The sequence below is a fragment of the Hemicordylus capensis genome, chromosome 1, assembly GCF_027244095.1.
Source record: "Hemicordylus capensis ecotype Gifberg chromosome 1, rHemCap1.1.pri, whole genome shotgun sequence".
Classification (NCBI taxonomy): Eukaryota; Metazoa; Chordata; class Lepidosauria; order Squamata; family Cordylidae; genus Hemicordylus; species Hemicordylus capensis.
Genome location: NC_069657.1, coordinates 288,788,715 through 288,806,446, shown reverse-complemented (window position 1 = coordinate 288,806,446; position 17,732 = coordinate 288,788,715). Strand labels below are relative to the sequence as shown.

Genomic DNA, 17,732 nt, shown 5'->3' with positions numbered 1-17,732 from the left:
ATCACTTTTTATTTTCATGCATGTTGTTTAGCTAGTTATACTGTTTTTATTGTCTTATTATGTCATCTGTTTTTCTTTAAGCATGATGTATTAGCGATTATATTTTATGTTTTATGTTGTTTTATTATGATTTAATGTGTGTGTTATGACCTGTGGTTACAACAGTAAACCTACTTACTTACAGTTGATCCTGCTTCAGAGCCTTTAAATGAAAATGGAAAGATACTCCTGCTTTGGTATCTGGAGATTTAATGGGAGTTTCAGAAAAAGAGCTAAAATCTCACTTTATTAGTGGTGTGCCGTGCCGTCAAGTCAGTTTCGACTCCTGGTGACCACAGAGCTCTGTGGTTGTCTCTGGTAGAATACAGGAGGGGTTTACCATTGCCTCCTCCCTCACAGTATAAGATGATGCTTTTCAGCATCTTCCTATATTGTTGCTGCCCGATATAGGTGTTTCCCATAGTCATAGGGGATGAATTCCCATAGTCTGGGAAACATACCTGCGGGGATTTGAACCGGCAACCTTCTGCTTGTTAGTCAAGTACAGACTGTTTATTTACTCAGATGTATAATAAACAAAATAAACAAAAATATCCAGGAATCTGGTTTACTGGATCTTGAGAATGCCACTTGGTTTTGTGGTTCAGTTACTCACAACAAATTACATAATCTCCTCCAGGGCAGGAAAATGTTGATCAACACAATCTGAGTAAAGGACGATGAATCAAAAGGGATGTATCCAAAAGTTCCTTTCTTTGAAGAAAGGGAACCTTTGGATCCAATGAATCCAATTTATTTACAGGAACTGTAAGCACAAGGCATAACACTAAACAAACCATACAGGAAAGAAAACATACCCAGTAAGCTACTTTCTTACTTCTGTGGTTTGCTTTCCCACATATCGTGTTCAATAGCTGGGAATATAACTACTTGATCTGGAATCCCCTTTAGCTACTTGCGGCTGCCTCCTTGATTTACTGTCATCTTTCAGTGCTTTTACCTTGTTGTCTTAATGTTGATTCAACATGAAACACTGTACTTACTTTATTTTACCATAAATGAATGTCTAAGTGGCCTTTGAATTCCCATGGAACTTATTATTGCATTTAAAACCAGAACATTTCCAAACCAGATCTGATTTTCTGGTGAGTTTAGATCTTCCTTGAAATTCATTCTTCATTTACTTACTTCTAAGTATAGTCAGGCTCAGTCGAACTGACCTTATCATATTTGACCTAATTGTGTCATGCAGTGCATTAAATGCTTAGATGTTTCTCTCAAAAGTCCCCCAGGGGACAGGCAGACACATTAGAAGACTGATAGGGAGTGCTTTAGCTAGTTGTTCTTTTCAGGAGTCGCAACACCTTTGGGAATAATGAACTTGTAACAATAATTTTTAAAACATGATTTCAGAAATTGGCATGCCTGTTTCAGAACAGCTTTATTTGTATAAGAACGGGTTCAACAGTAAACCTCAGCTGTTGTGTTCTGACTGCTGCAGTGTTCTAAGTTCTGCAGGGTGTGTTCTAAAGTTCTGTTGGGTAGCTATACGTGTACAGTAGTTTAATGCATCGATTAAAAAAACATTTACAGCTGACTTGCTGTTTTACGCTTTACACAGAATGAGGTTGTAGATGGGTATTGTTAAATAAGACTGCAGCAGGGTCATATTTGTGAATGGTCCCCTATGTGGTTTAAAAAACACACAAAAAAACCTTCCTGCATGAAGAATAACCCTATTCATGCTGTATTAATTTACTGCAAGGTGTTTTTGATGTGGGATTGCAATCAAAACTATGATCCACATCCTGCAGTCTGAAGGACTGTCTGCTCATATATCTACCTGGTAGTGCATTGACATTATAGTTGGGGGCTCTTGGCCAGCTATCCTCTCCTTCTGAAGAGAGATAGGTGGGAATGGGTGAGATGAGAGGACATTTCTGGCTGGGTGCCCTGGCTTTGGTTTTATTGTGTTCATTTTCTTATTTGACTATGAGCCAACCTAAACAGTTTGCGTGGGGTTTTTTTTAGGGTAAAGGGTAAAGTGTGTCGTTGAGTCAGTGCTGACTCCTGGCGACCACAGAGCCCTGTGGTTGTCTTTGGTAGACTACAGGAGGGGTTTACCATTGCCATCTCACACGCAGTGTAAATAAATGATTGTGCAAAACAGAAGATATTTGTCACATGTAAGTTTATCACAATTTTGGGGACACAGATTCTGGATTGCCCTAGTACAGAATTCTATTGTTGTTGTTGTTGTTGTTTTAGTGCAAAGTACACACAGTCCTGCATATAGGCAAAGGCCGCAATCCTAAGTGATCTTTCCAGTAAGACCTCCTGACCTCAGTGGAACTTTCTTCCAAGTAGGCATCCTAGGAATCAGGATGTTAACCTTATTAAACCCTAGCAAACTGTTTGACATTATGACAGTCAGAGAACATTAGGAGGGTGGTCCCGTTTACTATAGGAATAACTGAAAAGCATAAGAAGCGCAGACACACAAATATACACACAATGTTGACAGGCCACCTGGTGTCAAGTGTAGTAGGTTAGTTTTGCCCTTGCATTCATGTTCCACCCAGTATTGTATCCAATGCAAAGCTTAGTGAGAGCACTCGCTAAGATCTAGTACAAAGAGATATTAGTTTTGCTGACAAAACCTTTCCTGAGGAAAAAGTCAAGCTTGAGATGCACCTGGACTTTTGGGGACATTTATTGGTTTGTACCATGTGGCCCCGCTTTGCTGCTGTGATTTATAGGATTAAATTCACTTTTATGTAGGGCTGCTATTGGGTGAGGTCTAAACCTCCCCCTACCAGCCCACTGTCTGGAATGAGGGACAGATTTTACCCCTCTCAGCCATGTCCCCGATTTATTTTGCACCATAGGTTTCAATGGGACTGCAGACGCTGGCTTAATTCTCAATCTGCACAGCTCCATTTCATCTGCATCAGTGTTCTTCATTGTAAGGCCCTGAAATCAGAGGCCGCTCCCATCAACCCTAAGCGTGACTCCCTCTTTATTGGACCGGTGCGAAGCTTCACCCGAGGCTGAGAACTCTGCATGTGGAGGCAGCCATCTCCACTGTGCAGTGCTGAACTTTGCCCAGCACCCAGGAGCATAGAAAGTCTGGCAGCAGCCCAGTAACACAGCGGGAGGGTGGGCACTATGTGCAGACCCCCCACTGCTATTGCTGCTGCTGCCTCCTGCCCCACTGCTGCCAGGCCCTGTGCCTGCCCCTTCCCTGCTGTTGCCCCGCCCACTCGCATTCCCTGCTGCCACTGCCAGGCCTACTTCTTTCTGTTTGGGGCAGCCATCACCCTTCCGGCTGTGTTGGCATGTCAGGGGCATGGCCAGAGATGGGTACTGGTGTGCAGGGACCATCCAGGTGGCCAGCACCTTTTTCACGGACCAGCTGGGAGCTTCTTCCCTCCTCCTTGCAAGTGAAAGAGGAAGCACCCAGCCAGGCCCCCAAAGAAAGTGCAGGATGGATGGATGGGCTCTGCCCACAGACATGCAAAGCAGCAGGCACAGTGTTGGCAGCACCAGAGAGCAGGTGAGCTGCCCAACATTGGAGGCACTGGCAGTCCCATTGATAGGATGGGCCCAGTGGGTGGCTGGGAAGGGCAAGAAGTTGACTGGGTGGGGTGAGGCCCCCTGGTGGCCTCTTCAAACCCTGCAGCCCAGGGGCACACACACACCCATTTCAGGTGGCTATGCCACTGCCAGCCCCTTTAAGAGAAATAGAGCCCTCTTGAGCTCTTGCACCAAGAGCTCTTGAGCTCTTGGAATGTGTGCACAAGTGCTGGGAAGTGTAGTGTTTCCCAGTGCTTTCCCCACAGAGTTGTTAAGAGAGGGCTCTCTCTCTCTCTTAAAGGGTCAACCCAGCACAGTGAAAATTCCAGTATTGCGGAAGTCAGCAGAGTGGGAAATGGCTTTCACACTGAAGGGTGTTTTTTTTTGGGGGGGGGGGTTTGCCAAAGTGGCCCCACTTGAAAAATAGTGAAGATCACTGATCTACATAGACTATGTAGTCTATGTATACTGTTCTATAGGTTAGATTTCTTCATCATCATAGAGTGTAATGAAACGTAGGGACTGGTTTATATAGAACTTAAAGTAAAGTAAAAGGTAAAGTGCGCTGTCAAGTCAGTTTTGGCTCCTGGCGCCCACAGAGCCCTGTGGCTTTTCTTTTGGTAGAATACAAGAGGGGTTTACCATTGCCTCCTCCAGCACAGTATGAGATGATGCCTTTCAGCATCTTCCTATATCGCTGCTGCCCAATATAGTACCAGCAGGGATTCGAACCAGTGGGGATTTGAGCTGGCAACCTTCTGCTTGTTAGTCAAGCATTTCCCCACTGCACCACTTAAAGTGATATAGATCTTACTTGATGAATATTTCTGATAACCCCCTATTACCCATGTACAAGGGGCTAGAATCTGGTATTCTGAATCATATGTAAATTTCTAAGTGTCTGAAAATATGTTGATGAAATGACTTGCTACAGTATTATCCTACTGAGGTCAAATACACTACTACTCTGCAATAGAGTGTGTGTGTGTGTGTGTGTGTGTGTACACACACACAGAGAAATATATCTATATCTATATCTAGAGAGAGAGCACACACTGCCCCCAAACTTCCATCCCTGGATGGAGAGCAACATAAAATAAATTAAAACAGAAATCAAAACCTTATAACAAAGTAAAGCCACAAGTGTACTTTAAAAAGCTTGGGTGAATAAAAGTGTCTTTAGAGACTTTTAAAAAGTTGTCAGAGATGGAGAGGCTCTTATTCAGCAGGGAGTGCATTTCAGAGACTTGGGGAGGCAACAGAGAAGGCCCATCCCTGTGCAGCCACCAGACAAGCTGGTGGCAATTGCACACAAACCTTTCCAGATGATCTCAATGGGTGATGGGGCTCATAGTGAAGACGACGTTCTCTGAAATTGGCCTAAGCTGTTTAGGGCTTTATAGGTTATACCTATAAAAATCCAATACCTTGTATTTTGCCCAGAAACGTATTAGTAGCCAGTGTAGTTCTTTTAATATAGCAGCAATATGGTCTCTTCCAGACCAACCTGGCTGCCTCATTCTGTACCAACTGCAGTTTCTGGACTATGTACAAAGGCAGCCCCCACACAGAATGCATTGCTGTAAACAAGTCTGGAGGTTACCAGCATATGTACTACTGGTCTGAGGTTGTTTATCTCAAGAAATGGATGCAGCTGGCATATCAGCCAAACCTGATAGAAAGCACCTCTGGCCATTGCCTCAACCTTAAACACCAGGGAGAGGTTTGGGTCCAGAAGCACTCCCAGACTGTATACCTGTTCTGGGGCAGTGTGACCCCATCCAGAACCAGAAGATCAAAATTATCTCGTGAGCTCTGACCCCACACAATAAGTACTTCCACCTTATTTGGAATCAGTCTTAGTTTGTTATCCTTCCAGGCAGGCATTTGGGGAGGTTATACCTTCTCCAGATGATGCTGACATGGAGAAATAGATTTGGGTGTCATTAGCATACAAATAACATACTGCACCAAATCTCCTGATGATCTCTCCCAGTGGTTTCATGTAAATGTTAAGGTAGGAGCTGAACTACTGCAAAGCACTCCTACTTCCAACCCTCTCAGACGGTTTAGAATGATACTATGGTCGACAGTATCAAAAGCCACTGAGAGATCCGAAAGGACCAACAGAGTTTCACTCCCTCTGTCAATTCCCTGTTGGAGATAATCCATCAGGCTGACTAAGGCAGTCTCCACCCCATAGCATGCCCCAAACCCAGTTTGAAATGGGTCCAGATAATCAATTTCCTTTATGAGTGCCTGGAGCTGGATGGCTACCACACTTTCAATTACCTTGCCCAACCATGGAAGGTTGGAGACAAGCCAATAGTTGCTTAATTCTGAGGGATCCAATGCAAGCTTCTTCAGAAGAAGTCTAATGATTGCCTTCTTAAGACAGAAAGGCATCCTGCCTTCCCTCAGATAAGCATTCATAGTATCTACCAGGCCTTCTACAAGCCACCCACCCCACCACCCATCAGACAGTATAAGCCTTACAGGGTTTCTTAACCTTGGGACCCCAGATGTTGTTGGACTACAACTCCCATAATCCTCAGTCACAAAGGCCATGTCTGGGGATGATGGGAGTTGTAGTCCAACAACATCTGGGGGGCAAAGGTTAAGAAACCCATAAACCATATCAGACAAGGGGCCAAGAGAACAGGAGGTAGGCCGTACCATTCCAAGCAGCTTATCTACATTATCAGGAGTCTCAAATGGAAACTGATTCAGCCTAACCACATAAGAGGAGTTACTGAACAACACCAGATTAGACTGCAATAATTGTGGGTCTGAGTCCGAGTTGTGGATGCTGTTCTCACAAGCAACCAAGACTGGGCTAGGGCAGCTAAGTCTGGGCTTGGTTGCCCGTGAGAACTGCCAGGAGCCCCAGGGCTACCAACAGCACCTCAGCATCAAGCCCACTAGTTAGCTGAGGTTCAGGGCACAAGTGTGACCTTAACTCGGACTCATGTGTCAGAGCAGCTGTGTGGGCGCAGTGGTGACAGAGGAGTGGGCTCCTGGCAGTCACCAAGGGGATCCTCGCAATCCACCGTGCACTGACATAATGCATTGAGGGATTTCCAGATGCTGGGATCATGCGTCCCGGCCCCCAAACCTCCACACTGCCTGGGGCCACAGTGGCTCTCCTGGGCATGCAATCCACATACCCAGCATCTCTAAAAGATAATCTGCAAAGAAGGTATGATGCTCTAGCCTTCCCTGCTGCCCGCCCACAAACCCGCTCACGGGATCGTTAGAACGGGCTCGAAGTCTGAGTCTTAAGTAATATGTTATTATTATTGTTATTATTGTTATTATTCCACAACTTTTCAACAGCTGTTCTGAAAGTAGTTACACTGAAAATGAGTGACAGTAAGAAGGTGGTGCTCTGTCCTCAAAGGGTTCACAATCTAATAATAAAATAACAACAACAATCAATCAATCAATCAATCAATCAATAAATAAATAAATAAGCACTACCACAGCCACTGTAGGAATATTATTCTTGAACAGAGACAATCGTTCTCCCCTTGCTAAGGTGCCTTTTTAACAAGTTAGCAGGGTGACCTGATATGCACACCAATTCAATCAAAATGTTCAAACTTAAGCAATTTTAATTCCATTTAGTTAAGTAGGACTAAAATGACTAAAATCCTAATCAGTTTAAATGAGTTTTGGACTAGGCACTGCACAGTTTGTAAAATATTTATCAATTGAAAATTGTTAGAAATTGTTTATGTTAATAGATATCAAATATGAACAAAAATAAACTTAAAATATTTCATAAACCCAATGGGTATAAGTCCCACCCAAGGGGATTTAACTCCCATTAACTTCAATGTTTTAATTGTTTAGTTATTAAAACTGAAGTTATTATATGTGATATTTTTATTATTTGTTTTGCAAACCACCTTGATATTCATTTAATTAATTTCAGGAAATAAATTAGTAAAATAAATAAATGAGCAGAGGGAGGGTCTGTGTACAGGCTGCATCATTTTGACAGAGAACCTACTGTGGAAGCACACTCACAACTGACACATGTACAGCCTCTTCTGAGGATTTGGCTAAGTAGGGGAGAAACTCTTCTAATTTAGAACAGAAACAAAATGTGCATAGTGCTGATTGGCTAGTTCTTGTTTGAATCATACCTCTCACTGCCGCCCCCTTGAGTTAGGTTGACTGCCTGGGCTTTGCATCAGTCACTAAAACCCCTCTTCTCTTTCAGCAGGCTTCAAAGTTTAATTGAACAATGGGGGGGAAAAAACCACCACTGAATAAACATAGATAAACAGGCTAGCAGGCATTGGGGGTGGAGGAGGATCCACAAAAATTAAAGCTGACTACCTATCCCACAAGTGTGCATGGGAGTTACATACTTTGAACAAGAGGCTGTACTTGTATCAGCTGAGTTTGTCCTGCAGCTGAAAAATCTGCATCGGCACCCCTTTGAAATGTCATCTATATGCAGCCTTAACTCTCCATGATTTGCTTGTCCATTAAAATATCAGGATTTTGAAATGTTTAATCTAGGAATACCAAATATTAGAAAAACAGCAAGGGCGGGGTGGGGGGTGGGGAAACAATAGTCAAACATTGTTTTTAAAATCCTTGCAAGCACCAAGAAAGGCAAATTTAGTATCTGCATGTGAGGAAAAAGGGAATCTATCAATCACAACTGCCCCCTATATACTGCTTTTGAGACTGCATTTGAAGTCCAAATATGTCTTCATATTTTCAGAAATGCAGCAACAAACAGAAAGAATGTCACCTGTTAATTTATCATCTTATGGACATTAAGAGCTTTGAAAAACAAAATAACCACTGAGGTGATATCTTGCCCTTCCACAAGCCAACAGTGAAACTCCCATTAAGTTTACCAGACCAAGCTCTCTTTGCCATGGTTTGCTAAACACTGGCTACCAGCGCATAGTAAGTGGTAACAAAGGAGGGCAAACTTCCTCCAGAAAAGTAGCTCACTCCCATTCCCACCGCTGAATCATAAACTGGGAATGAAAATAAGCTTTCAGTCCTAATTTCTTTGATAACTAACTCGGCCATCAGAATAATTTACTTCAGAGAGAACATATGCTTAGTGTGGCAGAATAGTACTATGTTTTCTGTGGGAGTAAAATGTGTTTAGGATGGGAGTGAAACATACTATTGGTTCTCTTTCAGAACTGCAACATGTAGAACAAAGCTCACCTCACTGAAATGCACTGTGTCCCTTTTCTGCTCCCCCCTCCCCCAATATGTGTTTCTGGTTGCAATCCAACTCCACCACTGGAGCTGTTTAGCAGGGGACTTATTATTGAGGTGAAAACATGTTTCAATATTTGAATTACTGGATCATTCATTTATTCAAAATATTTATGCCCCTGCCCTCAAGTACACTACTGCTCAGGATGGCTAACATAATCAATTAAAACAAGTTGTTCTAGTAAGAACTAATCTGCCTACTTTCCTTTCAATTAATTTATTGAAATCAATTAAAACAAGTTATTCCAGTAAGAACTAATTTGCCTGCATTCCTTTCACGATCACTACAACTGGACTAAATGTGGTCTAAATCAGTTAGGCAGCTAACAAGTTAGCCTACTTGCAGCTCAAACATTCATGCGTCCACCATTTTGACTTAGGGTGGATGACATCATCACATACTGTGTTTGAGGTGTTCCTATGCATCCCTACAATAGTACCAAAGTTGGTCCAAATCAGTTCCCACTTGCACCTCAAAAGTTCATGTGTCCACCATCTTGAATCAGAGTGGATTGCATCATTACAAACTAAATGCTTGAGCCATAACTACGTGTCCCTACACCTGTAGCAAATTTGGTTCAAATCAGTTCACAAGTTAGCCCAATTGTGCCTCAAATGTTCATGTGTCCACCATCTTGAATAGAGGTGGATGGCATCATCACACACCACACTGTTGAGGTGTCCCTGTGTGTCACTCACGACAACTGTACCAGATCTGGTTCAAATTGGTTAGGGGGTCCACAAGTTAGCTCTCTTGCCCCTCAAACATTCATCTTGGATCAGGATGGATTACATCATTACAAACTATGCCATTGAGGCATCTCTATGTGTCCCTACCCCTGTAGCAAATTTGGTTAGGCGGATCACAAGTTAGCCCACTTACACCTCAAATATTCACATGTTCACCATCTTGAATCAGGATGGATGACATCATCACAAACTATGCATTTGAGGTGTGCCTGTGTGTCCCTACAATTGTACTCAATTTGGTTCATATAGGTCCACACATTGTGAAGTTGATGGGGGTCACACACACAGAATGCTGGGTGATCTCATAAGCCTACTGGAAAGTAGGCAAAATACACTATAAAACAATATAAAACCAATAAGATAGAAACAAATGAAAAACAAATTCCAATTAAAAACAAGAATTTAGAATTACAAGTTAAAAGGTTAAAAGTTATGAGTTTAAAAGGTACATACCCACCAGATATAGTTACAGCTGTGAGCCACCTAATAGCACAGCGGGGAAGTAACTTGCCTAGGGAGCAAGAGGTTGCTGGTTTGAATGCCCGCTGGTATGCTTCCCAGACTATGGGAAACACTTATATTGGGCAGCAGCAATATAGGAAGATGCTGAAAGGCATAGTCTCATCTTGTGAGGGAGATGGCAATGGTAAACCCTTCCTGTATTCTTCTACCAAAGAAAACAACTGGGCTCTGTGGTCCCGAGGACTCTAGGCACAACTGTACTTTATAGTTATAACTAAAATGTTAAAATGCCTCTCTAAAAAAGATGCATCTTCAACAATTTCTTAAAGATTTTAGAATATTGGACAGCCAATACTCTAAAATATTCCCTTGTTTTTAGATGTTTCTTTTGAACAGTTTTCAGAGGAAAGAGGATGTTTCAGATGAGGAGGAATTTCAGTCTTATATTGACTGAAATTTCAGACTAGTTTGACTGAAGTTTTAATAAGTGGAGGCTAGGATCCTTGGGCCACATGCATAGATCACAGAAGTGATGCGTGACGCTTAAGGGATTTCTATCTATTGCTCTTGCTCTTCAGTGCCATCCACTGCTGAAGAAGGGCTTGGCTGCGGAGAGCTCTGGTACTCCACTGAGTGGTTCAACTTCAACGCGAGCAGGGGTGTAGTGGGCGGGGGCTGGACGCGCAGGCACGGAGCGCGGTACTTCTCGGCTTCTCTGGCTGTTGGGGTGGGCATGACCATGGGGGCTGTCATGGAGAGCGCCTCCACCTCTGGATTTGCAACTACATCACTGCGTGATTCCCTACCGCGGTTTTTGCTGTCGTAGCAGTTTCTTGCTGATCTTGCAGTGTTTTCCTAACGGTCGAGGGAACTTGCAAGGCCTCCCAAGGTGATTTCTCAGATGCCAACTAATAAAGTGATGGGGGCTGATTCCCCACGCCCTGCCCAGTGCCGAGGAGGGCTAGGCAACACACGGTGCGTGCACTTACCCACTCTTTGTTCGTCCGCGTAAGCTCCATAATCGGAGACTTCCCTTCGGTCCAGAAGATAGTCTCGTTTGGATGTGTACTGAACTCCGTTCTCCTCGTCCTCCTCCAAATAGAACTTTTTCAGTTCCTGGATGATCTCCATGATCAAGTTTAAGAGGTTTTGCCTTTCCTTCAGCCCGGCGCTCGATTCGGAGCTCTCCTTGCAGTTCCCCGCTGACAGCATCACCAGGACCAGTCCCAGCAGCGCAGGAGACCTGAGGAGTCGGCACATTGCACTTCGGAGAACGGAGCCCGGAAAACGAAGCCAAGGTCCTCGTTTATACTGCCTGAGAGGGGGAAAATTCGGGAGGAGGTGCGGGGGAGAAGGGAAGCAAAATGTCACGGTGGGGGTGGACAAATCAGCCGAAACGCCGTCTCCCGCTAAAATAAAATATTCTGGTCCGCAAGTGAAGCCTGCGGCGGGAGTTAATCGCGGATCCTCCCTCTCCCCCGCAAAAAGTGCCAGATCCTCAGCTGCTGGTTCTATGGCCTTTGGCCAAACAGGCGAAGAGGGCAATCGGACTCTCTCACTTGCTGACTAGCCACACTCAGTTCTACAGCGGGTACTCGAAAGGGGCAGAGTTTCATGGAACTTGCTCAAGGCAGCAGATGAAGAAGATCCACTGCTATGTCCACACGTGTTACAAGCAGCGGGCTTGGGAGAGGCGAGGGGCAGGTGTTTGTCACCTCCAGCAAAGGCACGCAGCTCTTTCTACAAGCCTGATCACTTGGTGTATATTCCTGTTCTCATTTAACTTGGAAGGCAAGGGAAACGCAGCATCGTCTCCCCGCTGAAGCGGAGCCGGATCCCGTCTTGGAAGGCTATCAGAAACTGCTGGTCTGTTCCAGGGGCGTAGCTAGGGGGGAGGAGGCCGTGTTCGCCCCTCTCCCTGCTGGCGGCCCCTGGAGTGAGGGAGATAAAGAAAATAGGGAGGAGTGGAGCTGGGGGGGGAGGGGCGGGTTCTTTGAACCCACTTGCTCGATTATAGAGCCCCTGGTGGCACAGTGGTAAAACTGCCGCCCTGTAACCAGAAGGTTACAAGTTGGATCCTGACCAGGGGCTCAAGGTTGACTCAGCCTTCCATCCTTCCGAGGTCGGTAAAATGAGTACCCAGGATGTTGGGGGCAATATGCTAAATCATTGTAAACCGCTTAGAGAGCTCCGGCTATAAAGTGGTATATAAATGTAAGTGCTATTGCTATAGCTACACCCGTGGAGTTTAAAAGTACGGTCAGGCAGACCAAGGAGCTTAGCAGAAGAAACTTTTCTGAAGGCCGCCTCAAAAGCAAAAGCTCTGAACCCGTGCGGCAAAACTCTACTACACGCAGGCTAGAAGTGCCATGCGCAGTAGCTACACTCCGCTGTCCCATGCTGCGTACCGCTGGGAAGAGTACTATACTGTATCTGCGCTGAACAACAGACTATGAACGGATTATGTGAATAACTGTGCATGCACGTGCGCTAGAGACCTACACGTGCCCACACACATTGCATGTGTATCGAACACATCAAGTAATGAATAGAGCTCAGGTAAGTTAGGGATCGATATTGTCCTGCCAAACGGGGCGGAGAATTTTACCTCTCCCTTGAGTCCCCTAATCAGGCGGTGAGATTCTCATCACTGGGACTGGGTAGGTCATTAGAGACGACCAACTACACGCACACCTGTAATAAGGTCCCTAGGGGGCTGGGTCAAAAGACAAATCTAACCCCACCCGCATGGGGCACCTTTTTAAAAAAAGCTGTGAAATCTTGTCTTTTTAAAGGTAAAGTACCGAGGCTTTATATGATTGTCTCTGCTACTGAAGCTTTGTATTTTGTATGGTCATTTTTGTGCTTGTCTTTCAAATCTTTTTAGATCTATGTTTTCAAATTTTTATTGTAATTTTTATAGTCTTAATTTTTCTATGTGAACCATCTTGAGATTATTTTAATGAAAGGAGGTATACAAATCTAACAATAAATGCAATAAAATAAAAATAATAAAACCTTGAGGATGCAGGAACAGAGAGAAACTCCCGTCACACTCAGGGCTACGGTCTGAACAGGAGCTACATCCACCCTCCTGTCGGACCATTTCCCGCTTAACCCGCCGCGGCAATGTCAAAGTGCCATCTGGAAAGTCCGCAGGTCAGCGGTTGTTTCCCCCACGCGATGCCCCGGTCTTTTGGAACATCGGAACTCTTGGGAGTGATCCATTCACAGAGGGAGACTTGGCACAATCTTGTCCAAGTGAAGTGCGTTTCAGTTCCATTTAGAACAATTCAACAGCGCGTGGGCGCTGCATTGATTTGTATGTGACGATTAGGGTTGGCTGTATTGTTATTGGCTATGCCCAGCGAATAAAGTGAATATACAGATTAAGATTTCAGTGGGAGAGATCAAAGATTTAATCAATCGAAATCAGAGGAGCTTTAAAGTGGCTGGATTCTCTTCCTCTCCCCTCCCCTCCCCTCCCCTCCCTAAAGGTAAAGGCAAGCCGCTCACCAAGCTCCTTTTCATCTATGCAGCTCCGTATTACCCGTGATGGACCTCCCTCCACTTCCATCTAATACCGCCCCTACCCCGCAACACGCTGCCACAACCCCTTTGGTAGGCAACAACAAGGCAATCGCCGACTTCGTGAACGCGCCAGTACGTGCGAGGCGCCTTCCGCGCAAGCCGGACCCGCTGAGAGCCGCAAAGAGGCAGCGGCGCCTCGCTCCCCTCGCTTGCCCTCTCTCGAACGCCGTCATGGACGGCTTTGCCCGAGGGAGAGTCAAGCGACACACACTCCTGGAGGTTCCCGCCGCGAGCAGCCCTCAGCAGCACTAAGAGGCGAAACTTGGCGTGCCGCGCGCGCGCGCTGGTGCGGCTGCTGCTGGTGAGCGAAGCGTCGCGCGCTGCTTGCTGCTGTTGCTCGGGCTGACTACCTAACAATCGTGCTGCTTCTTGAGTGCGGCGCGGCTGCGCACGAGTTAGGGGCATTACCTGCTGTTCCCAGTCCTTAGACGGTCTTGGACTGCCCGCAGCGGTGGGGGGAGCCCGGTGCTGCTGCCTTGCCTGGCCCGCTGCGCTCTCTCCTTTCGCTGGCGCACACGCCTCCTGGTCTCTTCCACCTACTCCATAGCCGCGCTTTATATAGGCTTATAGGGTGTCCATGAGGTGGCCGCCGCGGCGGAGAGTATCGACTTGCAAGTGGGTGGACAACCAACTCCAAGTCCCGCTTGGCAACCCCGCGAGCGTCGCGCTCACTCGCCTGCCTGCAGCGACCGCCACTGAAGTTTTGCTCCCTCGCGGCTCAAGTCTCTTCTTATGCTGCCTCCCCGCAGACGTAAAAAGAGCTGCCCCAGCTTGAGCGGGGAGGAGGAGGAGGGCGTGAGGAAGGAGGGGGCAAGAGAGCCCAAGTTTCTTTAATTAGAAACGCAGCCTGAAATATTCATCCCCCCCCCCGCCGTTTCCTTTGGACACCCAGCCTCGTCACACGCTTCCCTTCTCGTAGTCGCCCGCCTGGGCTGCATCTTTCCGGCATCACCGCCCGGCGGCTGAGGGCTGGATTACCAGCAGCAACTTGGCTGGCCTGCTCGCTGGCTTTTTTTTTCTTCTCCTCGCCGGTGGGCCGGGAAAGGGCGGGGTGTGAAGATGGGGAACAGGGGTGGAGAGATTCATCTTCCCGAGCGGGAAGCAGCAGCAGCGACAACAGGTCGATGCCACATTCCCACTCGCTGGTCCTCAGTGCGAAGGAAGGAGGCTCCCCTTTCAGGAAAGGACCCCAAGAGCTGTAATGGGGCGAGGATGGGCTTGGTCCTTCAGCCGCGGCTGGACGACAATCCTTTATTCCAGTACAATCTGCCCCCACCCCACCCCCAGCAAGTTAAGCACCATCATCAACCTCCCCCTCCAAACACACAGTATTTTTAACACGTGGATTCTTGGCACAAACATCAACTGAACTCACAAAATATAAAACAGGTCTATTTATGCAAATATGCATTAGCAGAAACATTTCAACAGGCAACTTAACATATTCTCATCCCACATGTTTCTTTCCCTGCTCCCCTCTCTGTCTCTAAAGCACCTGACACAGATCATAATCACACTTGGCTGCCTGTGCAGTGTGGGCCAGCAGCTACCACACCACCCAGGACAGACTAAAGAGGATTTGTGGATGGCCCAGAGGGTGTGGTGGCCCTAGACTTCAGCCCTGAAGTCCAGGGGTAAGAGCGCCACTGCATGAAGGTTCAGTTTTGGCTAAGAGTCATTGATGCATCTATCCTCCATGCAAATGTCTCATCTGTGGGCCCAGAGTGGGCCCAGGGAAGGTAGGCTGCTGTCCTCTGGGATGGTGAGGAGGTGGAAGGGGAAGAGTAAGTGTCACCCAGCTAGTGGGGCTCCCAACCTCAGGGGCCCAGGGGACATTTGTGCTACTTTGTCCAAGTTATGACTATGCCCCTGATCTAAACCACTGGCCATCGTCCGGGGCAGTCCCTTCATGAGGAGAGGTGAGGTGGTCATCTCAGACAGTGGATTATTGAAACACAAACAGGGCAGTAAGATGTTCCTACCACCATTGCCACTGGAGCAGCTCTTCAGGACTTCTTTCACTTTGCAAGCCTTGCAAGGAGCTTTTGCCTCTCTTCACACTCCTTGCAAAGTTTGCAAGAAGCAAGAAACATTAGGAGAAAAGAGGAGGCTGTTGGCAACCTTCCTTCCTCTCTGTACCACTTTCAATGTTTGCAGGGGTCACTTTTGAAAGGGGGTTGGCCCCATCAGGGGCATGGGGCAAGGCAGCATTTGGTGTCTCATCTCAGGCACTGCAATGCCTGAGATGGTCAAATGCTGTGGCAGTGAATGCCGTAAGTTAGTCATATGTTGTGAGAGTTTTATTTGCTCAGTCCTGACTCTATTACTGATCCGTTTCATTTGGGTGACCCTGTCCCACAAGTTCTCACATTGTGAAAAGGGGAGAAAAATTCTTCTCTAACAGCTTTTTCAAACCTATTCTTTAATTTCAACACTTTTCTCATGTCCTCCCCTTAGTAGTATTTTCTCTAAACTAAAGAGCTTTCCTCATAGGAAGGTAATCCATTTCACCTGTGACCAGAGGCGTATCGAGGGAAAATAGCGCCTAGGGCAAGCACTGAAATTGCGCCCCCTGTCCAAACATCTGACACCCATCTTTCAGATAACTTTACCATAATATCAGCTCAAAAATACAAGTCAAGCTCATTAATCTTTTAATCTTTCAAAAACTATTTAGCAGTGGATGTAGCCAGACCAAAAAATGCTGGAAAACTACCAATTTCAGTATGCTGGGGCTCATGAAATACCCGAATACTATGTGGAGGTGTACTTGGAAAACTAAACAGAAGTGCCTGTCTAATTTTCTACTATACATTGTAGCATCACCATTACATAAGTTTTTAAAATAAATAGAGAATTTGACTTTTCCCAGATACTCTTAAAATAATTAAAGGATATGCAGAGTAAACTGTGTCACTGCTTGAAATATATTCTAGTATTTCAGAAAGACAGTTAAAATGAGAGAAAGAGAGCAAGAAACTCCCAGTGAGCCTTAATACTAAGGATTTCACAGGATTTAATATGGCTATTAATGGTGAGTTTGTCTTTGAATCAAAGACAAATTCACCATTAATAGCCATATTATTAAGACATCACATTTAACTCACTTATCACAAGAAGCAAAATAAGAGCAAATGAATACAATCCTAGCTCATAAGCTTCAGCTCAGTATTCACAAGCCCTGATTCTCTGTACATAGTGCCAATCTGAATATGTGTACAGTGACTTATATTATATTAATTTTTTTTAAAAAAAATTCTTTACCTGTAGCTCCTTTGGGGGCTTCCTAAAGGCTGTTGGGGGGGGGTCTGCAAAGGTTCCCCCTCCCCCCACTGGCCTATAGGGCCTCACAGGGACCGTTTGAACATGTGCTGTGGCCATTTTAAAAATAATAAAAAAAATTTTTAAAGGCTGCTGAAAACAAAATGACTGCCGTGCATGCTCAAATGGCCTCTGCGAGGCCTGGCGTGGCCTAGGGCCTCACAGAGGCCATTTGAGCATGTGTGGTGGCCATTTTGTTTTCGGTGGCCATTTTTAATTTTTTTTAAAAAAAAAAATTAAAAATGGTGCCCCCTTCAAGTGGCGCCCGGGGCACATGCCCTGACTGCCCCACCCTAGATATGCCCCTGCCCGTGACAACAGGTATGTGATGAAGGATAACCATATAAAGTTGCCTTATGAGCTGGTCTTGTGGTAGCAAGCATGACTTGTCCCCTTAAGCTAAGCAGAGTCCACCCTGGTTGCATACAAAAGGGAGACTATAAGTCTGAGCACTGTAAGATATTCCCCTGAGGGGATGGGACCACTCTGGGAAGAGCATCTGGGTTCCAAGTTCCTTCCTTGGCATCTCCAAGACAGGGCTGAGAGAGATTCCTGCCTGCAACCTTGGAGAAGCCACTGCCAGTCTGTGTAGACAACACTAAGCGAGATGGACCTATGTCTGACTCAGTATATGGCAGCTTCCTTTGTTCCTGTTCCAAGTTAGACCAGCATGGTCTACTTTGACTGGCAATGGCTCTCTGGGGCTCTTTGGTAGAGGGTTTCTGCAGCCCTGTTAGATGACATTCCATTTAACAGTAGAAGCTGGAGAATTT

The 17,732-nt window shown here is 45.8% G+C and overlaps 1 protein-coding gene across 2 annotated transcripts in view; it reads right to left on the bottom strand.

The window, feature by feature from the left end:
• The window catches only part of ALKAL2 (ALK and LTK ligand 2), a 31,951-nt gene extending 17,449 nt beyond the window's left edge, over window positions 1-14,502 (bottom strand). Inside the window, exons 1-2 of one of the 2 annotated variants that reach the window (XM_053283515.1) lie at window positions 14,047-14,502; window positions 11,037-11,362 (exon numbers count right to left, since the gene is read on the bottom strand). In XM_053283515.1, coding sequence (XP_053139490.1) covers window positions 11,037-11,307 — 271 coding nt within the window. In that variant the 5' untranslated portion in view covers window positions 11,308-11,362; window positions 14,047-14,502. Of the gene's footprint in view, window positions 1-11,036; window positions 11,363-12,655; window positions 12,767-14,046 lie in introns of those variants that run through there. The other variant, XM_053283516.1, reaches the window with a different exon arrangement.
• Between the last annotated feature and the right edge of the window lie 3,230 nt (window positions 14,503-17,732).